Genomic DNA, 19,464 nt, shown 5'->3' on the forward strand with positions numbered 1-19,464 from the left:
TCAAGGCTATGGTTTTTCCAGTGGTCATGTATGGATGCAAGAGTTGGACTGTGAAGAAAGCTGAGTGCCGAAGAATTGATGCTTTTGAACTGTGGTGTTGGAGAAGACTCTTGAGAGTCCCTTGGACTGCAAGGAGATCCAACCAGTCCATTCTAAAGGAGATCAGTCCTGGGTGTTCTTTAGAAGGACTGATGCTAAAGCTGAAACTCCAATACTACTTTGGCCACCTCATGCGAAGAGTTGTCTCATTGGAAAAGACTCTGATGCTGGGAGGGATTGGGGGCAGGAGGAGAAGGGGACGACAGAGGATGAGATGGCTGGATGGCATCATCGACTCGACGTACGTGAGTCTGAGCAAACTCCGGGAGTTGGTGATGGACAGGGAGGCCTGGCGTGCTGCGACTCATGGGGCTGCAAAGAGTCGGACATGACTGAGCAACTGAACTGAACTGAAACTATAGTGGAGGTAATGAAGATAATGGAGACCTCCCTCAAAAGATCCCATGCATGTACTGCTACACTCAGTGGCCCCAGCCTGCAGCAAACCACCACCAACCAACACCTCCACCGGAGACTCCTGGATACCCACAGGCAAGTCCGAGACAGTCTCCTGTGGGGTCACTGCTCCTTTCTCCTGGGTCCTGATGCACAAGGTTCTGTTTGTGCCCTCCAAGAGTCTACTTCCCAGTCCTGTGTAAGTTCTGGCAGCTCTATGGTGGGGTTAATGGCGACCTCCCCCAAGAGGACTTATGCCATACCCACACCCAGAGCCCCTGCCCCTGCGGTAGTCCACTGCTGACCCATACCTCCACAGGAGATGCTCAAGCACAGTTCTGTCTCAGTCTCTGTGGGGTCCTTGGGACCTAGTGTGCACAAGGTTTGTTTGAGCCTTCTAGCAGTTTCTGGTGAGAATGGGGTCTGCCCCTCCTACCATCTTGCTGGGGTGTGGGGTATCTCTTCAGAGCCACTCTAGCACCTACTGTCTTACTGCGGTTTCTCTGACCTTGGACGTGCGGTATCGCCACATGGCCGGAAGGACTGATCATTGAAAGGACTGATCACTGATCACTGTTCACTGGAAGGACTGATGTTGAAGCTGAAACTCCAATACTTTGGCCACCTGATGCAAAGAACTGACTCATTTGAAAAGACTCTGATGCTGGGAAAGATTGAAGGCGGGAGGAGAAGGGAACGACAGAGGATGAGACGGTTGGATGGTATCACTGACTCAATGGACAGGAGTTTGAGTAAACTCTGGGAGTTGGTGATGGATAGGGAGGCCTGGCGTGCTGCAGTCCATGGGGTTGCAAAGAGTCAGACACGACTGAGTGACTGAACTGAAGACAGAAGAAGATAAATATCATATCCCTTATCTATGGCACCTAAAAGTAATGCAAATGAATCTATATACAAAAACAGAAATAGACTCATGGTTACTAAAAGGGAAAGGAATAAGAGGAGAGATGAGAGATAAGTTAGTAAGAGAATGGGATTAAAACCCACAAACTACCATACATAAAATAGACAAGCAACAAGGATTTACTGCGTAACACACGGAACTAAATTCAGTATCTTTTTTGTTTAGTTGCTAAGTCCTGTCCGACTCTTTTGCGACCGCATGAACTGCAGCCCGCCAGGCTCCTCTGTCCAATTTTCCAGGCAAGAATACTGGAGTGGGTAGCTATTTCCTTCTCCAGGGATCTTCCTGACCCAGCGATCGAACCTGGGTCTCCTGCATCCAGATTCCTTACCATCTGAGCCACCAGGGAAGCCCTAAATGGCCAATAAGCATAAGAAAAGATGCTCATCATTATTTAGGTCATTAGTGAACTAGTGAAGTCACTCAGTCGTGTCTGACTCTTTTCGACCACATGGACTGTAGCCTACCAAGCTCCTCTGTCCATGGGATTTTCCAGGCAATAGTACTGGAGTGGATTGCCATTTCCTTCTCCAGGGAATCTTCCCGACCCAGGGATCGAACCCGGGTCTCCCACATTGTAGACAGACGCTTTACCATCTGAGCCACCAGGGAAATCCATTTAGGTCATTAGGGAAATGCAAATCAAAACAATGAGATAACATCTCACACTTTTAGGAAGGTTTCAAAGATGAATGATTAATAAATGTTAGTAAGGATGTGGAGAAACAGGAACCTTCACATACTATTGCTAGGGAAAATGGTATAACTACTTTGAAAAATTTTGGCAATTTCTCAAAAGTTAAAGTTACCAAATGACCCAGCAATTCTACTCCTAGTTGCAATGAAAACATGTCCCAATAAAAACTGGTATGCAAATTTGTAGCAGCAATAATAAGCTAAAAAGTGAAGACACTACAAATGGCCATCGACTGAAGAATGGATAAACAAAATGTGTTTTATCCAAACAATGAAATATTACTGGCCATAAAAAAAAAATGAAGTACTGATACAGGCTACAATATGGATGAATTTTGACAACATTATGCTAAATGAAAGAAGCGAGGCACTAAAGGCTGTGTCGTGTATGATTCCATTAATACCAACTGCCCAGAACTGGCAAAATCCATAGAGACAGAATATAGATTAGTGGTACCCGGGGTTAGAAGGAAAGAATGGGGAGTGACTGCTAATGGGTTTCTTTCTGAGGTGACAGAAATGCTCTGGAAGTAAACAGTGGTAATGACTGCACAACTTTGTAAATATACTAAAACCACTGACCTGCATACTTTAAAAGGATTAATTTATAATTTTAAAAGGGTTAATTTATGATATGTGAATTATGTCTCAATAAAACTGCTATTAAAAGAGCCCAAGACATAAAACTAAAACATTAGCGGTTAGAAAATTAGTAATGATCAGAAAACATGATAAGAAACTGGACAGAAAATAAAGTTAAAAAAAAATCTAGATAAATATACAAAATTCCACAGTGTTTCTATTGGCAATCACTTAGAAAAAAACAGGTATCCCATTCCCAGGGTGAGCAAAATAACAAAACACCAAGGAATAAGTTTAATAAGGAACGTACAAAAATCTAAAAGAAGTTACCAAAAATATTTTAAAGGACATGTGACATCTGAATAAAGAAATGTACACGTTCCTGAACTTCAACCAGTCCCAAATTAATATATTATTTTAAGCAATTTCTGTAATTCCATGGCTGCACAAAATGATTTTTAAATGTACATGAAAGAACTTGTAAGAATTACCAATAATTTAAAAAAAGAATAGGGAAAGAGTCCTGTCCGCTCAGATATTAAAATCTGATATAAAGCTGGTATTATTAATTCAGTAATGCTACTAGCAAATAGGTTATCGAGAAGTATGATAAGAGGACTACTCAAATCAGTTGGGGGAGGAAATGACTATTTAGCTAACCTACAGTCTTTACTGGAAAAATATGAAGTTGGTTTCTCATCTCATATATACAGAAATTAATTCCATATGGATTAAAGACCTGATTTTAAAAATAAATCTGTAAAATATTTTGAAAACAATAGAGAACATTTGTATAAGCTCATTAAGTAGAAGGCATTCTTACACAAAATAGACAATCAAAAGGCCAGAAAGAACAAAAAAACACGACAATTTTAAACAAGTGTAAGTGACGAGATAACAAGCAAAGATAAATGATGTTATGGAAGAAAAGATTTGCTATACATGTCCAGTGTAAAGAACTTGTACAAACTGATAAGAAAATGTCAAATAATCCAAAAGAAAGTGAAAAAGGATAAACAGGGAATTTATATAATAACTAACCGTAAATGGCCAAAAGAACTTCCATCTCATCCACAATCAGGAGTTTATAAAACAGTGAATTTGAAAATCAGCACATTTTATTTGGCAACCAGAAAACATAACTTCTATATAATGTGGGACACATGCATTATCTCTATTTTTAAAAAACAGAGGCTGGTAAGCCAATCCGTCACTCTTATGTTCCTACTCTTTCCCATTTGAAATAGCTTAAAACAAGTGTTTGCATTAGCTGTTCAAATTCAAGTGACTTCAAAACAAAAATCAAGAATTATAACTACCACTATCACTAGAATGCAAGTTGAGAAAAGGACTCTCAAAATTTAATCAGCTTGACAAAAACTGAAAAGATACCATCCAATGCTGGCAAGGATGTGGAGAAACAGGTCATCTCACATCCTCTTGGTGAGACTGTGGGCTGCCAAAACTTCCTGGAAAGTAGTCTAGCACATTTTTAGGATTCTGTTTAGAATTAAAAGCCCTGCTTTATCAGCTATATCCCCTAGATCCATCCTTAAATTCCCTGAGCACTTCCTTCACTTTCATGTTCTAACTGAAGCTTGGCTTTTCCCTAAAAATACTCGCTCTGAAGCCCTCTCTCCCATTTTCTCTCTCAAACCCGTGGGTATGGAAGTGAGATAATGGTGCTCCTTGTTCATTCCCACTTTAGGGGATTCTTCTTCCCTTCTCCTTAAAAAGTCCATCTTCATGTAGAGCAGATTAAGAGAATTCACATTAGCGATGATTTCCAGGATTAGAATCACACTCTTGGACTTTCTTTATTGTGTTCTCTGTCTTAAAAGTGTCCCATACTATTTCCACTGGCCCTACTCACTCACCTGTAGTTGAAAACAAAATCAAAACCTAAACCCAGAGAGATAGTGTTAGGTGACAGGAAAGAGCACCAGACTTCTGGATTCTAAGCTCATCACTAACCTTAGGTAAACTATATCCTGATCCTAGTTTACTCACCAACACCAGAACCTACACCATGCTTATTGGGAGGACTTAATGATACAACGCATCTAGAGCACTTTGGATAAAGTAAATGTTCGATAAGTGTTTGTGTGTATGTGTTAGTCACTCAAGGCTGCCGTGTCTGACTCTAACCCTACGGACTGCAGCCTGCCAGGCTGCTCTGTCCATGGTATTTTCCAGGGAAGGATACTGGAGCAGGTTGCCATTTCCTTTGCCAGGGGATCTTTCCAACTCAGGGATTGAACCTGGGTCTCCTGCATTGCAGACAGATTCTTTACCATCTGAGCCACCAGGGGAGCCCAATAAGTGTTTAAACAACATAAAAATAAAAACACCTTCAAATCTCAAATTTCATACTCCTGTAAAAGAAGAAAAGAACGCTTTCTCTACTGGCCACGAATAGCTCCTTTAGTCCCTTCTCTTTGCCCATGTCATTCTTCTCCAGGTGTTCAAACAAAACCTAGAGGCAGTATACCAGGGAAGTCTGCTACACTTGGAAATTTGGAAAAATGGACTTCAATACAAATGACCTTTCCCATATTTGCATTAGCTCCTCTAAAAACTCATTATTTCCTATTTGAAGCAGCCTAAAACAAACATGGCATCAGTTACTCATATTCAACTAGATCCAAAATAAAGAGGAGAAAATAACTAGAAAAATCTTAAAAGACAAGACAGACTCAGAATCTGATAAATATACCCTAAGGAGTTCCAATCAAATCACATGTCACAGAAACGGTGAAACAGAAGAAACCTGAGATTTCCAAAATATTTCACTTTTTGCTAATTTCAATATATAAAATGAAGCAAATTAAAAACCGACTCCTAGCAGTGTCATCCTGTTCTGATCCCTGTGGAGAGTCCAAGCACATGCTCCATACTTTTAGTGATGCAAACTTGAAACCCAGTGTTATTTCACTAGAGTTAGAAAAAACCTTTGGTGGGTCCTCATGCCTACAGATTAAGCTTTAAACCACTGAACATTGCTCTGAAAGGGCTCCAAAATCTGGCTCTAATTTACCTTTCCAGTCTTATTTTCAACTTCCAATTCTCCAAATCCATCACAACAAACACATTCCACATTATTTCACAGTCATATCTCAGCTCTGAACATGTTCCTGCCCACCTCCAATCATTTCATTCATCCTTCAAAGTGGCAAAGAAGAGTGGAAGGAGTCCTTTAAGTTCAGACCAGACCCACTAGATTTCTAATTCCATCCCCACTGCTTAATAGCTTAATTATCTGGAGAAAATACTTCAAAAGACCCATTTCCTTACCTAGGAGGCATACCACCTGTGGCACCTTTATAAGGCTATTGTGAGAATTAAGCATAATCATTATAAACTGTTCAGCACCATGCCTGAGGCACAGTAGAAACTTAATGGTAACTATTAAGCCATCTTCTTTATCCCTCCCACCTTCATCAATACTATTATTCCTTAAATTTCCTTCGTTTATACCACTATGTTTATTATACTTATGAGCACTAATATACTGAAAAATATCCATTATTTATGTATATATCTGGCTTCTCCATTAGCTTATAGGCAAGACGGCTATGGGTATGGATTTCTAAATCTCTGTCACTTACTACTTCAGCAAATTACCTGGCCTCACAGAACCTGTTTCTTCGTTAATACACTGAATTGGGGTTAACACCTTACAGCGTTATGAAAAGGTTTAAAAGAGTTGATGTACATCAAATACCTGGTATAATGCTTGACACCTAGTAAATTTTGGAGTGTTAATGGTAATCCGGATGGTGAATCTGATCCAAGCAATTGCTTAGAGAACACACAAACGTAAAATGTACTTGCCTTATTAAATAAAGCAATCTTAATACAATTCTAACCTGCTACTCACCTCTCTTATTGATAGAAATATCCAGTGAAGACAATAACAGAGGTTCCCATGCACTTTATCTCAGAAATGCTACCACATACTCATGTTCTTCCAGGACCAGACTTAGTACTTCACGACTTATGGTTCACATCACCTCATTAGACTTTAAAACCATATAGGGGCTTATCCCTCAAGAGTTGTAAGGAATAAAATGATCTGCCAAAGTTAAAGAAAACTCTGAAATTAGTGGTCTACCAGGAAGTGGAAGCTAGTTGTCCGCTCTTTATTCATTCTAATTCTAATCTGCTGTGTCATCCATTTCTCTACTCAGAACTCCAATCAAATGTCAACCACTTCTATGACAGTATTTTCCAATCTATATGCTTCCAACCCACTGCTTGATTTAAGAGAAAACACTTCAAAATTAACTGCAGTGAAATCAAGGAAACCACAGAAGAGCTAGAACTTACAAAAAGGAAAAAAAAAGTATTAGCGCACTGGCATTCCACTTTCAGCTGTATACTGCTACTCCCACGTGTTGCATAGCATCACCTCAAGAACGCAGGAAATGCTGAGGAAATGCAAGGGACCCGGCTTTAAATCTGACACCATAACCTACTAGTTGTGTAAACCAGGCCTGTTACTTCTTAAGCCTCATATCCCTCATCTTTATAGAGACTGTAACTATATGAATCTCATAGGGCCACTGTATTAAATACAATTGTTGTATTAAACAATTAAACTCTTGCATAAAATACATTAGTGTGCCAAATGTTTTAGCAAAGTACTTACAACACCACACTCAATAAATGGTGTTCTAACCATTTGGTGTTATTGCCTGAGCACTACAGTTCTTGGTAAATACCGTGGAATTAATGAATACTTAGCACAGTTTATATTAGGAAATAAGTGTACCACTAACTTTAATTCTACCCTAAGTTAAATAAGGATTAACAGTTGCAATACTGTTTGAGAGAAGTTTACTGTTTATGAAGCCCTTTTAAACATCCATAAACTCACTGTGATCTCCACAACGTCCTTAGGGGGTAAACACTTAAGATATGTACCACAGAAATAAACTGGTACCCACTAGGGTTACACAGAGCCAAGGTAACCTAAGTTTCCTCCAACCGGATTCTCCAGCTCAGGGATAAGGTGTTTAGTGTCAAAAGTTTTTAACCTACACATCCACTAAAACGAGGCAGACTGCAGCAAGTGTACCATCCATCCTCCTCAAGCAGAGCCAAGCGCGTGAGTCCAAGAATCAGCTCCAGGAAATAAACCCCTTCAGAAGGCACAGATGACATTCACAACGCTGCATTGTTTCAATACGAGGTGTCCTCCCACACCTTTAGGGTGGGGGCCATTTCTGCCCCCACCCTACCAAAGCGCCCAACACAGGACCTGGCACCTAAAAAGCCATCAATAAATGTTTGTAGAAATGGTATGGGAAGTTGCTGAAAGGCTCTAACAGAGACCCGAAACGAGGCCAACTCCACGGTGGAGATTAAGCATCTCAGCGGATCCACAGTCGTGGGCGGAGAGGGTCCAACCGGTAACCTGGTTAGAAAGGATGGCTGAGGACGGGCACTGCTAAAGGGGAACCTGGAGAGCTGACCCTCTGATGAGAGCGAGAGCAGGTCTGGCCGCAGCCATTCCTGGAAGGCCGGGGACAGACAGAGGTTCGGAGGCCGGGGGCACCTAGCAGGGCAGTTGGCGGCTTGGGGGGAGGGGGACCTTCTGCTGGTCTGAGAAGAATCTCGGGCCCAATCTGAGCAGGGTTCTGGGCTCCTCTAGGGACCCACTCCCTAGCCCGCGGCAACATTCGCTGCACCGGGTGCTCGCTGCTACCTGAAACTGCAGCAGCTTCTCTGTCTGCTCCTGGGTTAGATCCCGCTCCTCAGGCGCCGCCATTTTGCCGCCGCCTCTACGCTTCTGACCCGTCCGCACCGTCACCCGCCGGAAGTGACCTCAGCAGCAACCACATCCGGTCTGAACGGCCACCGGCGCTCAACTGCGTCTGCGCGTGCCGGCCCAACCCAGGGGCTGGGGAGGGGTGGAAATGGTGATAATTTCCGCCGCCAGAGGGCGCCTTCTCTCGTGCCGACCCCGAATACTTCCGAAAATAGTCGAGGAACTGTGTGGACAAGTAGCCTTTTGGAGTCAGGCGAAGGCAGGATAGATCCTTCAAAGAAAAGTTATGACCAACCTAGACAGCATATTAAAAAGCAGAGACATTACTTTGCCAACAAATGTCCGTCTAGTAAAGCTACGGTCTTTGCAGTAGTCGTGGGAGTGAGAGTAAGGAAAGTTGAGCGCCGAAGAATTGATGCCTTTGAACTGTGGTGTTGGAGAAGACTCTTGAGAGTCTCTTCGACTGCAAGGAGAGATCAGTCCTGAATATTCACTGGAAGGATTGATGCTGAAACTGAAACTCTTAATACTTTGACCACCTGATACAAAGAACTGACTCATTGGAAAAGACCCAGATGCTGGGAAAGATTGAAGGCAGGAGAAGAAAGGGAAGACAGAGGATGAGATGGTTGGATGGCATCAGCGACTCAATGGACATGAGTTTGAGTAAACTCTGAGAGTTGGTGATGGACAGGGAGGCCTGGCATGCTGCAGTCAATGAGGTAGCAAAGAGTCAGACACGACTGACTGAGTGACTGAACTGAGATGAATTGAATAAGTCAGGCTCTTTCAGACTTATGACCCTTGAATAGACCGCAGAGCCAAGAGGTTCCGAAAGCTTTGGTAACTCCCGAATGCCACTGGACAGATTTTGCCTGCTCTTTAAGCATTTTCATCTCCAGTGTTTCAGAATATTTCTTAAGAAATTGTGGCCGTTCAGAAATATCAGTCATTTGATGTTTGATTCCTGCCATGATGTTTCCAAAAGCCCCTGACCATCTCTAGGAGGTTCCGAAAGTCCCCGAATACTGAGCCAGGGGCGGGAGGCATTTCCCCTCGCCGCCTTCGAACCAGAAGCTGGAAGATTAGGGGCTCATGAAAATTGTTGGGACTCGGCCACCTGGGCTCTGCCAGACGTAGGCATAGCTCTCTGTCCACTCCTCTTGGGACTCTGCCCCTGCCTGCCAGAGGCCTTCTCAGGTCTCTGCTCTCTGCCCCGTCTTCTCTGTGAGCAACCGAAGGAAGATCCTATGAGTGGGATCAGAGGACCTGGATTCAGGTTCCAGTGTCCACGTGGCAAAGTACCGGACATCCTTGAGCAAACCTCCTGCTGTCTGGTCTAGTTTTGCCACTGAGGGAATGAGGTTCACCGGCAGCCCCAGATATGCTGCCTTATCTCACTCTCCTTGGAAGCAGCCCCTCACCCTTTCTACTACCTTATCTCCACCTCTCAATGTCTGCCTTCTTCTGCACTTTCCTTTCCCCTTCAAACTCTCCACCTCTCTTCAGACCTATTTTCATTTCCATTTCTTTTCTCCGGCCACCTGTTTTTTCTGTCCAATCTCCAGAAGGCTTTGGGAGGCAGAGGTGTCAGGGTCTGGTGCCTACTTTTCCATCAAGTGTCTAACTCCTAGCAAGGCACTCAGCCTCCTGGGCCCCACTGTCCTCCCTATCTGTGGTATCTCACCCCACCAATTTCACAGCATTTAAATTGCTGAGACAGAACCCGAAGGGTTTTTGAAAACTAAAGCTCTGTGAAGAGTACACTAAGGGATGGAAGGACTAAAGTTTTGGCTATTTCTTTCCGGCCTGAATCTGGTCTTATAATAGGTCTTGAGAAATGGAGTATTTCCTGCCATATCAATAAACAAGGATGCCACAGTCATCAGTGATTCTAGGCCTCCAGGGCAACGAGGAAGAACAACCTGTGATCCAGCAGCCACTTGCTAAGGTTAGCACTGAGGGAAAAAGGCAGGGTACTGGCCCTAGACAGCTGAGATGCATACAAAAGAAATTATTTCCATAAACCCAGACTCTTTCATTTTCTCCTGTATAGAAACTCACCAAATTCCTTAACTGGAAATATCTGGTTTTCTTTAATTCACAAAAATACCTTTGATGTTCAGACTTCCTGCCCTTTGTTGCGAACCTCCATATGACCAGACTCCTCCCCACACTCCGAGCAGTTCTCTCAGGGTTACTTGAGACGCTGCCTCCTGGGCTTAAGTCCTAAAAATTTCTGCCGAATAAAACGTAGCTCTCAACATTTAAGTTGTGACTTTTCTTTTTTTAAACCGACAGTCTGCACAAACCTTATGACAGTATCCTGGAATTTTTCTTAGAACTTTAAGCTAATTGGAAGCAAATAGCAGCCGCTTGAGAGACTTTTTTTTTTTAACATCAATTCAAAGCTTAAAGGAGATGCAGTACTATTCAACATCTCCAATAATGATGGATCCAGAAGAACTAGATGAAGGACTGCAAAGGCAGTTGCCTTCTGGAGTTGTTGCATAATTCTGATTTAAGATGTATTCTTTCCACGCGCAAATTTTGCAGTTGTATTAAACACCATTCAATGTTCTGCTTTTCATACACCCTCTTAATTTACATTTCCCTTTTCTTTGAATGATGTGGTTATAAGAGTATTTTACTTAAAAAAAAAACCATACTGTAGGAATATGATATAGCAAATTGGAGAGTCCATTCCATGAGCAAAGATAGTTTCTGCTTCTTAGCTGTAGTTTCTGGCTTCCATGTAAGGCCAATGGAGGGATAATTAGGAATTTGGGGTTAACAGTTACATACTAGGACTTTCCTGGTGGTCCAGTGGTTGAAAATCTGCCTTGAAGTTCAGGGTTCAACAGAGGTTCAATCCCTGCTCTGGGAAGAGTCCATACGCCTCAACTAGGGGGCAGCACCAAAGACCCAGTGCAGCCAAAACCAAACAAGTTTTTTAAAAAGAAAAATAGGTTTTAAAAACAGGTAAATATCTGAAATAGATAAGCAATAAGGTCCTACTGTATAGCACAGAGAACTATATTCAATATCTTATGATAATAATGGAAAATGATCTGAAAAAGAATATGTGTGTTCTTTTTCAGATTTATATATATATACATACACGAATAAGGGACTCCCCTGGTGGCTCAGACGGTAAAGCGTCTGCCTGCAATGCGGGAGGGAGAAGGCAATGGCACCCCACTCCACTACTCTTGCCTGGAAAATCCCATGGGTGGAAGAGCCTGGTAGGCTGCAGTCCGGGGAGTCGCGAAGAGTCAGACACGACTGAGCGACTTCACTTTCACTTTTCACTTTCATGCATTGGAGAAGGAAATGGCAACCCACTCCAGTGTTCTTGCCTGGAGAATCCCAGGGATGGGGGAGCCTGGTGGGCTGCCGTCTATGGGGTCACACAGAGTTGGACACGACTGAAGTGACTTAGCAGCAGCAGCAGCAGCAGCAGCAATGCGGGACACCCAGGTTCGATCCCTGGGTTGGGAGGATCCCCTGGAGAAGAAAATGGCGACCCACTCCAGTACTCTTGCCTGGAAAATTCCATGGACAGAGGAGTCTTGTAGGCTACAGTCCATGGGGTCGCAAAGAGTTGGACACGACTGAGCGACTTCACTCACTCATGTATGAATTACTAAATCACTTTACCATGTACCTAATGAATGTATCTACTAAAGAGAAACAGACTCACAGACATAGAGCACAGACTTGTGGTTGCCAAGGGGAAGGTGGGTGAGGGAGGGAAAGGTTGGTAACTTGGGATTAAAAGATGCAAAGTGTTGTATATAGCATGGCTAAACAGCAAGGCTCTACTGTATAGCACAGGGAACTATATTCGATATCCTGGAATAATGGAAAAGAGGATGAAAAGAAAAAGAATTTGAAAGTATATATGTATGTGTGTGTGTGTGACTGAATCACTCTGCTGTACAGCAGAAATTGACATTGTAAATCAACTATATTTCAATAAAATTTGAAAAATTATATGCATCTTCAGATTTTGCTAATTTATTCAACAAATATTTATTGAATGCTTGTTCTGAGCCAGGCTCTGGACCAGATGCTAGAATGGTAAACAAGACACAGCCACTGTTCTTGAAAGAATACATAGTTTAATGAAAGTTTAATTGAATTTTCATCAGTCTCTGGACTGGTGTGTGTGTGTGTGTGTGTGTGTGTGTGTGTGAGACAGAGAGAGAGATTTTTGAGTCTCAGTTTTATGCCTATAACACAGTGGGATATGTCACTGAGAGCTAAGAGAATCTAATGAAAAATTGTTTCTCTGATTCTAGTAATAAGGACTTGTTAACTCCTTACCGTTTTGTTCCTGATAAGGATGAAATCTGTCCCATTGAGTAATGAAAATCCTAGAACAAGCCCTCAATTTCTGAGTAGCTGGAACATAAGGTATTTTCTATCAGTTGGGGACACGGCATTTTGATTGCTGAGTAAAGCAGACTATTGAGATGTCAGCAGCAGTTTTTTGTTTGTTGGCTTTCTGTCCATCAAATTATTCATTATAGGTTAAGTGACACCAGCAGGAATTAAGATGACTCAACTAGATTCATTCAAAAAGTAGGAAAATTGAGAAAAGAAATACCTTTACCCAACAGTGTATTTTAGATTCTCAGGCTTATGCTAAGGGTGTTTGGAGTGATGAAAATAAACTAAGCTTGGAAACAAAGTTTTGCCTTATGTAAGTCACGAAGTACATCTCCTGTTCTCCAGGGAGACATAAGTTGTCACCGTTCAGTAGCTAAAGTGAAAGTGAAAGTGGAGTTGCTCAGTCGTGTCTGACTCTTTGTGACCCCATGGGCTGTACCCCACCAGGCTCCTCCGTCCATGGGATTCTCCAGGCAAGAATACTGGAGTGGGTTGCCATTTCCTTCTCCGGGGGATCAAACCCAGGTCTCTCGCATTGCAGGCAGACACTTTAACCTCTGAGCCACTAGGGAAGTCCCTGTTCAGTAGCTAAATCATATCCAACTTTTTGTGACCCCGTGGAATGTAGCATGCTAGGCTCCTCTGTCCTGCATTCTCTCCCAGAGTTTCTCAAATTCATGTCCATTGAGTAGGTGATGTTATCTAATCATCTCATCCTCTGCCATCCCTTTCTCCTTTTTGTTTTCTATCTTTTCTAGCATCAGAGTCTTTTCGAATGAATTGGCTCTTTGTATCAGGTGGCCAAAGTTTTGGAGCTTTAGCTTCAGCATCAGTCCTTCCAGTGAATGTTCAGGGTTGATTTCCTTTAGGATTGACTGGTTTGATCTCCTTGCTGTCCAAGAGACTCTCAAGAGTCCTCTCTAGCACCATAATTCACAAGCATCGATTCTTTGGTGCTCAGCCTTCTTTATGGTCCAACTCCCACATCCCATCCTTGACTACTGGCAAAATCATAGCTCTGACTACACGGATCTTTGTTGGCAAAGTAATGTCTCTGCTTTTTAACACGCTGTCCAGGTTTCCCTTATAGCTCAGTTGGTAAAGAATCCGCCTGCAATGCAGGAGACTGTGGTTGGATTCCTGGGTCGGGAAGATCTGCTGGAAAAGGGATAGACTACCCTCTGCAGTATTCTTGGGTTTCCCTTGTGGCTCAGCTGGTAAAGAATCTGCCTACAATGTGGGAGACCTGGGTTCAATCCCTGGGTTAGGGAGATCCCCTGGATAAGAGAAAGGCTACCCACTCCAGTGTTCTTTCCTGGAGAATGCCATGGACTGTATAGTCCATGCGGTTGCAAAGAGTCAGACACAACTGAGCAACTTTCGCTTCCACTTTCCTTGGTGGCTCAGTAGTAAAGAAGCCACTTGAAATGCAGAAGATGTGGGTTTGATCCCTGGGTTGGTAAGATCCCCTGGAGGAGGGCATGGTAACCCATCCAGCATTCTTGACTGGAGAATCCCATGACAGTGGAGCCTGGCCAGCTACAGTCCATAAGGTCAAAGATTTGGACATGACTGAAGTGACTTAAACATGCACACACTAGGTTTGTCATAGCTTTCCTTCCAAGGAGCAAATGTCTTTTAATTTCATGACTGCAGTCACTATTCACATGGATTTTGGAGCCCAAGAAAGTAAAATTTGCAATGATTCCAATTTTTCCCCTTCTATTTGCCATGAAGTGATAGGACCAGATGCCATGATCTTGGTTTTTTAATGTTGAGTTTGAAGCCAGCCTTTTCACTCTTCTCTTTCACCCTTATCGAGAGGCTCTTTAGTTACTCTTCACTTTCTGCCATTAGAGTGGTATCATCTGCATATCTGAAGTTGTTGATATTTCTCCTGGAGTTCTTGATTCCAGTTTATAATTCATCCAGTCCAGTATTTTGCATAATGTACTCTGCATAGAAGTGAAATAAGCAGGGTGACAATATATAGCCTTGAAATACGCTTTTCCCAAATTTGAGCAGTTATTTGTCCTATGTCCAGTTCTAACTGTTGCTTCTTGACTCACATACAGGTTTCTCAGGAGATAGGTAAGGTGGTCTGGTATACCCATGTCTTTAAAAAATTATCCACAGTTAATTGTGATCCACACAATCAAAGGCTTCAGCATAGTCAATGAAGCAGAAGTAGATGTTTTTCTGGAATTACCTTGCTTTCTCCACAATCCAAAGAATGTTGACAATTTGATCTCTGGTTCCTCTGCCTTTTCTTACCTGACTATTGTACTATTGATTTTGTGGCTTTGGCAAGTGAATATATCTGTCTCAGTTTGTTCATCTCTTAGCTGTAAATGAATAATTCCTACCTCACAGTTTGTTGCAATGATTAAATCATAGAGAACATGTAAAATTTATGGCCTTATTATAGCCACCTTGTAGAGTTGGGAGAGGACAGAGTGAAACAGTATATTATCCGGCACTATTCAGAATAACCAAGATATGGGAAAAATTAAATGTCCATCCACAGATGAATGGATAAGGAAGATGTGAGATATTTACCCAATGGAATATGACTCAGCTATAGAAAAATATGAAATAATGCCATTTGCAGCAACATGGAAGATGCTTACTCCTTGGAAGAAAAGTTATGACCAACCTAGACAGCATATTCAAAAGCAGAGACATTACTTTGCCGACTAAGGCCCGTCTAGTCGAGGCTATGGTTTTTCTTGTGGTCACGTATGGATGTGAGAGTTGGACTGTGAAGAAGGCTGAGTGCCGAAGAATTGATGCTTTTGAACTGTGGTGTTGGAGAAGACTCTTGAGAGTCCCTTGGACTGCAAGGAGATCCAACCAGTCCATTCTAAAGGAGATCAACCCTGGGATTTCTTTGGAAGGAATGATGCTAAAGCTGAAGCTCCAGTACTTTGGCTACCTCATGCAAAGGGTTGACTCATTGGAAAAGACTCTGATGCTGGGAGGGATTGGGGGCAGGAGAAGAAGGGGATGACTGAGGATGAGATGGCTGGATGGCATCATCGACTCAATGGACGTGGGTTTGAGTGAACTCCGGGAGTTGGTGATGGACAGGGAGACCTGGCGTGCTGCGATTCATGGGGTCGCAAAGAGTCGGACACAACTGAGTGACTGAACTGAACTGAACTAGTGATTCTCAAACTAAGTGAAGTAAATCAGAAAAAGACAAAATATCGCCTGATATCACTTATATGTGAAATGCAAGAAACGACAAAATAAACTTATCTATGAAACAGAAACAGACTCACAGACACAGAGAACAGATCTGTGGTTTTCAAGGGGCAGGAGGGTTGGGGAGCAGTGGATTGGAGTTGTTGGGGATTAGCAGCTGTGAAGTATTACATAGAGAATGGATAAACAAGGTCTTACTCTATAGCACAGGGACTATTCAATATCCTGGGATAAATCATAATAGAAAATAATATGAAAAAGACTATATCTCTATATACACATACACACACACTCATATATATATGGGCTTCCCAGGTGGTGCTAGTGGTAAAGAACCTACCTGCCAATGCAAGAGATGTAAGAGACATGGATTTGATCCCTGGGTCAGGAAGATCTCCTGGAGGAGAGTATGGCAACCCTCTCTGTATTCTTTAAAAAAAAGTTATCTATTTATTTGTTACTTTTTATCTTTTTGGCCACACCATGCAGCATGTGGGATCTTTGCTCCCAGACCAGGGATTGAATCCAGTGGAAGCATGGAGTCTTAACCACTGGACCACCTGGGAAACCCCAAACTCCAGCATTCTTCCTTGGGGAATCCCATGAACAAAGGAGTCTGGTGGGCTACAGTCCATAGGGTTGAGACAGAACTGAAGTGACTTAGCATGCACACATGCACACATACATATCTGAATCACTTGCTATATACCAGAAACTAATACAACTGTACTTCAACCAATACAACAACTGTAAATTAACTGTACTTCAATAAAATATTTTTTTAAAAAGAGAAAAGTCTTTATTATTGCTAAAGCCTTTTGCAGAAGTTAGATTTTGTTATAAACTGACTCAACATGTGTTACTGTCTTACATTTACTTAGCTTTGGGGGTGGCCTAGCCTCAGGAATCTCCTAGAATAACAGGAAGTCAACTGCAGTATCAGTTGGGAAATGACAGAGCCCCAAAGATATACAGTCGGTAATAGACTGTATCTTTCATGTGTGTGTGCGTGAATCACTAAGTCGGGTCTGACTCTTTGTGACTCCATGGACTGTAGCCTGCCAGGCTCCTCTGTCCATGAAATTCTTCAGACAAGAATACAGGACAGGGCAGCCATTCCCTTCTCCAGGGGATCTTCATGATCCAGTGATCAAACCTGGGTCTCCTGCATTGCAGGTGGATTCCTTACTGTCCAAGTCACCAGGGAAGCCCCGTCTGTTACAAAGGACCTCTTAGCTTCCAATCCCATCTCTTCCCTGGAACACCGCAGTTTCCTCCTAACTGGTCTCCTGGATTTTACTCTTGCCCCTCTCAATCACAGCTGTCAGAGAAGCTTTTCAAAAAGGAAGTCAAATCCTTTCGCTCCTCAACTCCAAACCCTCTACTAGCTTCCCATTGTCTTGGAGTAGAATCCAAGCTCCTTTCTGTGACCAACAAGGAAGCCTACCCTACCCTTTTCGGGCCTCACTATTGTGAACTCATTACTCTCAAACCTCCACCTCATTATTCTTATTCATACCTCAGGGACTTTGCATTTTTAGAACCCTCTGCCTGGAACACTTGAGTCCTCACATGACAGGTCCCTTTTGATGTTCAGATCTCAGTACATGAGTATAACAACCTCAGATAAAACCTAAAATGTCCGTTTTCTTCACATCACTAGTAACTAGATGCTATTGTGTTGTTTATCCATTTATCTCAAAGCTCTGTGTTCCAGGAGGAAAAGAGAGGCCAAGTTGGCTTGGGCCACCACTGAGCGCCCAGTACTGAGAGCTACACTGGGCATAGAGTCAAAGGCCTATAAATATTGAGCCCAGGCTAGATCCTTAGAGCAAAGACCTCATGAATGTAGATGGACTCATGGGAATACAGCCTTGGGAACTAAATCAGGAAATAAAGCTACTACCTGTGGGATGTAGACGGAAAGTCTTTACTCACAGCATCTCAAATAGAGAAGAAAAGGAGGACCACCTAAGTTTTGCCCGATGGAGGAAAGGATCCTAATAGCAGTGACTTTTAAGGTAGATATTCTTTTTTATGGCAGAAATAGTTTATTGCTCCTTTAAAAGCCCATGTTCATAAAAAAAAATTACATGATTTGCGAACTGTCAACAAGTTCAAATGACACCTCAGTTGGCAGAGTGGGAAAGGGAGGGAAAGAAGGAGACCTATTTACAGATGGTTTCAGTAACTCAGATGCATTGAAATTGTCCCTACAATCTTAGACTCTGGCTTGGGGGAGGAGAGGGGAGGATGTTTCCCAAAGATATCGTGTAGGTTCCACTGAACCAGATGCTCAGATTACTATCTGGATACTTTGGGCTCAATATGCCAATGAACATGGAGATGGAAGCATAACATACTGCCAGGGCAACCTCCCTCCCATTACAGTGAGGGACCAGGGTTGCTGTTACACACAACAGAGTCAGGAAAAGTCGGACTGGAGCCCAGCAGATTCCCTGGGACATATCTGCGTGCTTCTGTACCCAATGCTAACAGAAAAGAAGCAATTGCAACAACTATAACCTGACACGGTTGAGGCAACACAGACCCCGCAGAAATCAAAGTCTGGATATCTCCTCAGGAAAGCAATCAGACCGACAAGTTGGGAAGTATTAGCAAAGTATTCGGAGAAGGCGATGGCACCCCACTCCAGTACTCTTGCCTGGAAAATCCCATGGACGGAGGAGCCTGGTAGGCTGCAGTCCATGGGGTCTTGAAGAGTCGGACACAACTGAGCGACTTCACTTTCACTTTTCACTTTCATGCATTGGAGAAGGCAATGGCAACCCACTCCAGTGTTCTTGCCTGGAGAATCCCAGGGACGGGGGAGCCTGGTGGGCTGCCATCTATGGGGTCGCACAGAGTTGGACACAACTGAAGTGACTTAGCAGCAGTAGCAGCAGCTAAGTATTAGCTGAGAGTGACAAAATCTAGACTGAATGGTAGGAGGGAGATGATGTAATGTTCACTTAGAGCTTCAGAACCAGCCTCAGCTGCAGAGAACTGTAACTTGTCTTGCTAACTCGTTTTTCCTAAGTCTTAAGAGAGATTGTGGCTTGTTGCTGTTCAGTCACTCAGTCATGTCTGACGCTTTGCGACCCCATGGACTACAGCATGCCAGACTTCCCTGCCCCTTCACCATCTTTCGGAGCTTGCTCGAACTCATGTCCATTGAGTCGGAGAAGCTACCCAACCGTCTCAGGGATTTTTATGAATGACTGGACTTTTACCCCGCCTTTCAGAAGGAGTGCGGTCCTTTTGTTCCCACAGTAGAGAAGACCCCATATTGTCAGATGAGACCAGGTATAATGAGAGGGAATGAACAACACTGAGGGCCCAAGGCTGTACTGTGTCAGACGACTCATGTTTTCACTTTGGACCTTTGCAG

General features: G+C 42.9%; 1 protein-coding gene across 1 annotated transcript in view; it reads right to left on the reverse strand.

Annotated features, from left to right (window-relative positions):
• FAF2 (Fas associated factor family member 2) overlaps positions 1-8,522 on the reverse strand; it is a 72,230-nt gene extending 63,708 nt beyond the window's left edge. The window contains exon 1 of the mRNA XM_005682743.3: positions 8,409-8,522. Coding sequence (XP_005682800.1) covers positions 8,409-8,471 — 63 coding nt within the window. The 5' untranslated portion in view covers positions 8,472-8,522. The remainder of the gene's footprint in view (positions 1-8,408) is intronic.

Source organism: Capra hircus, chromosome 7 (assembly GCF_001704415.2).
Source record: "Capra hircus breed San Clemente chromosome 7, ASM170441v1, whole genome shotgun sequence".
NCBI classification, from domain to species: domain Eukaryota; kingdom Metazoa; phylum Chordata; class Mammalia; order Artiodactyla; family Bovidae; genus Capra; species Capra hircus.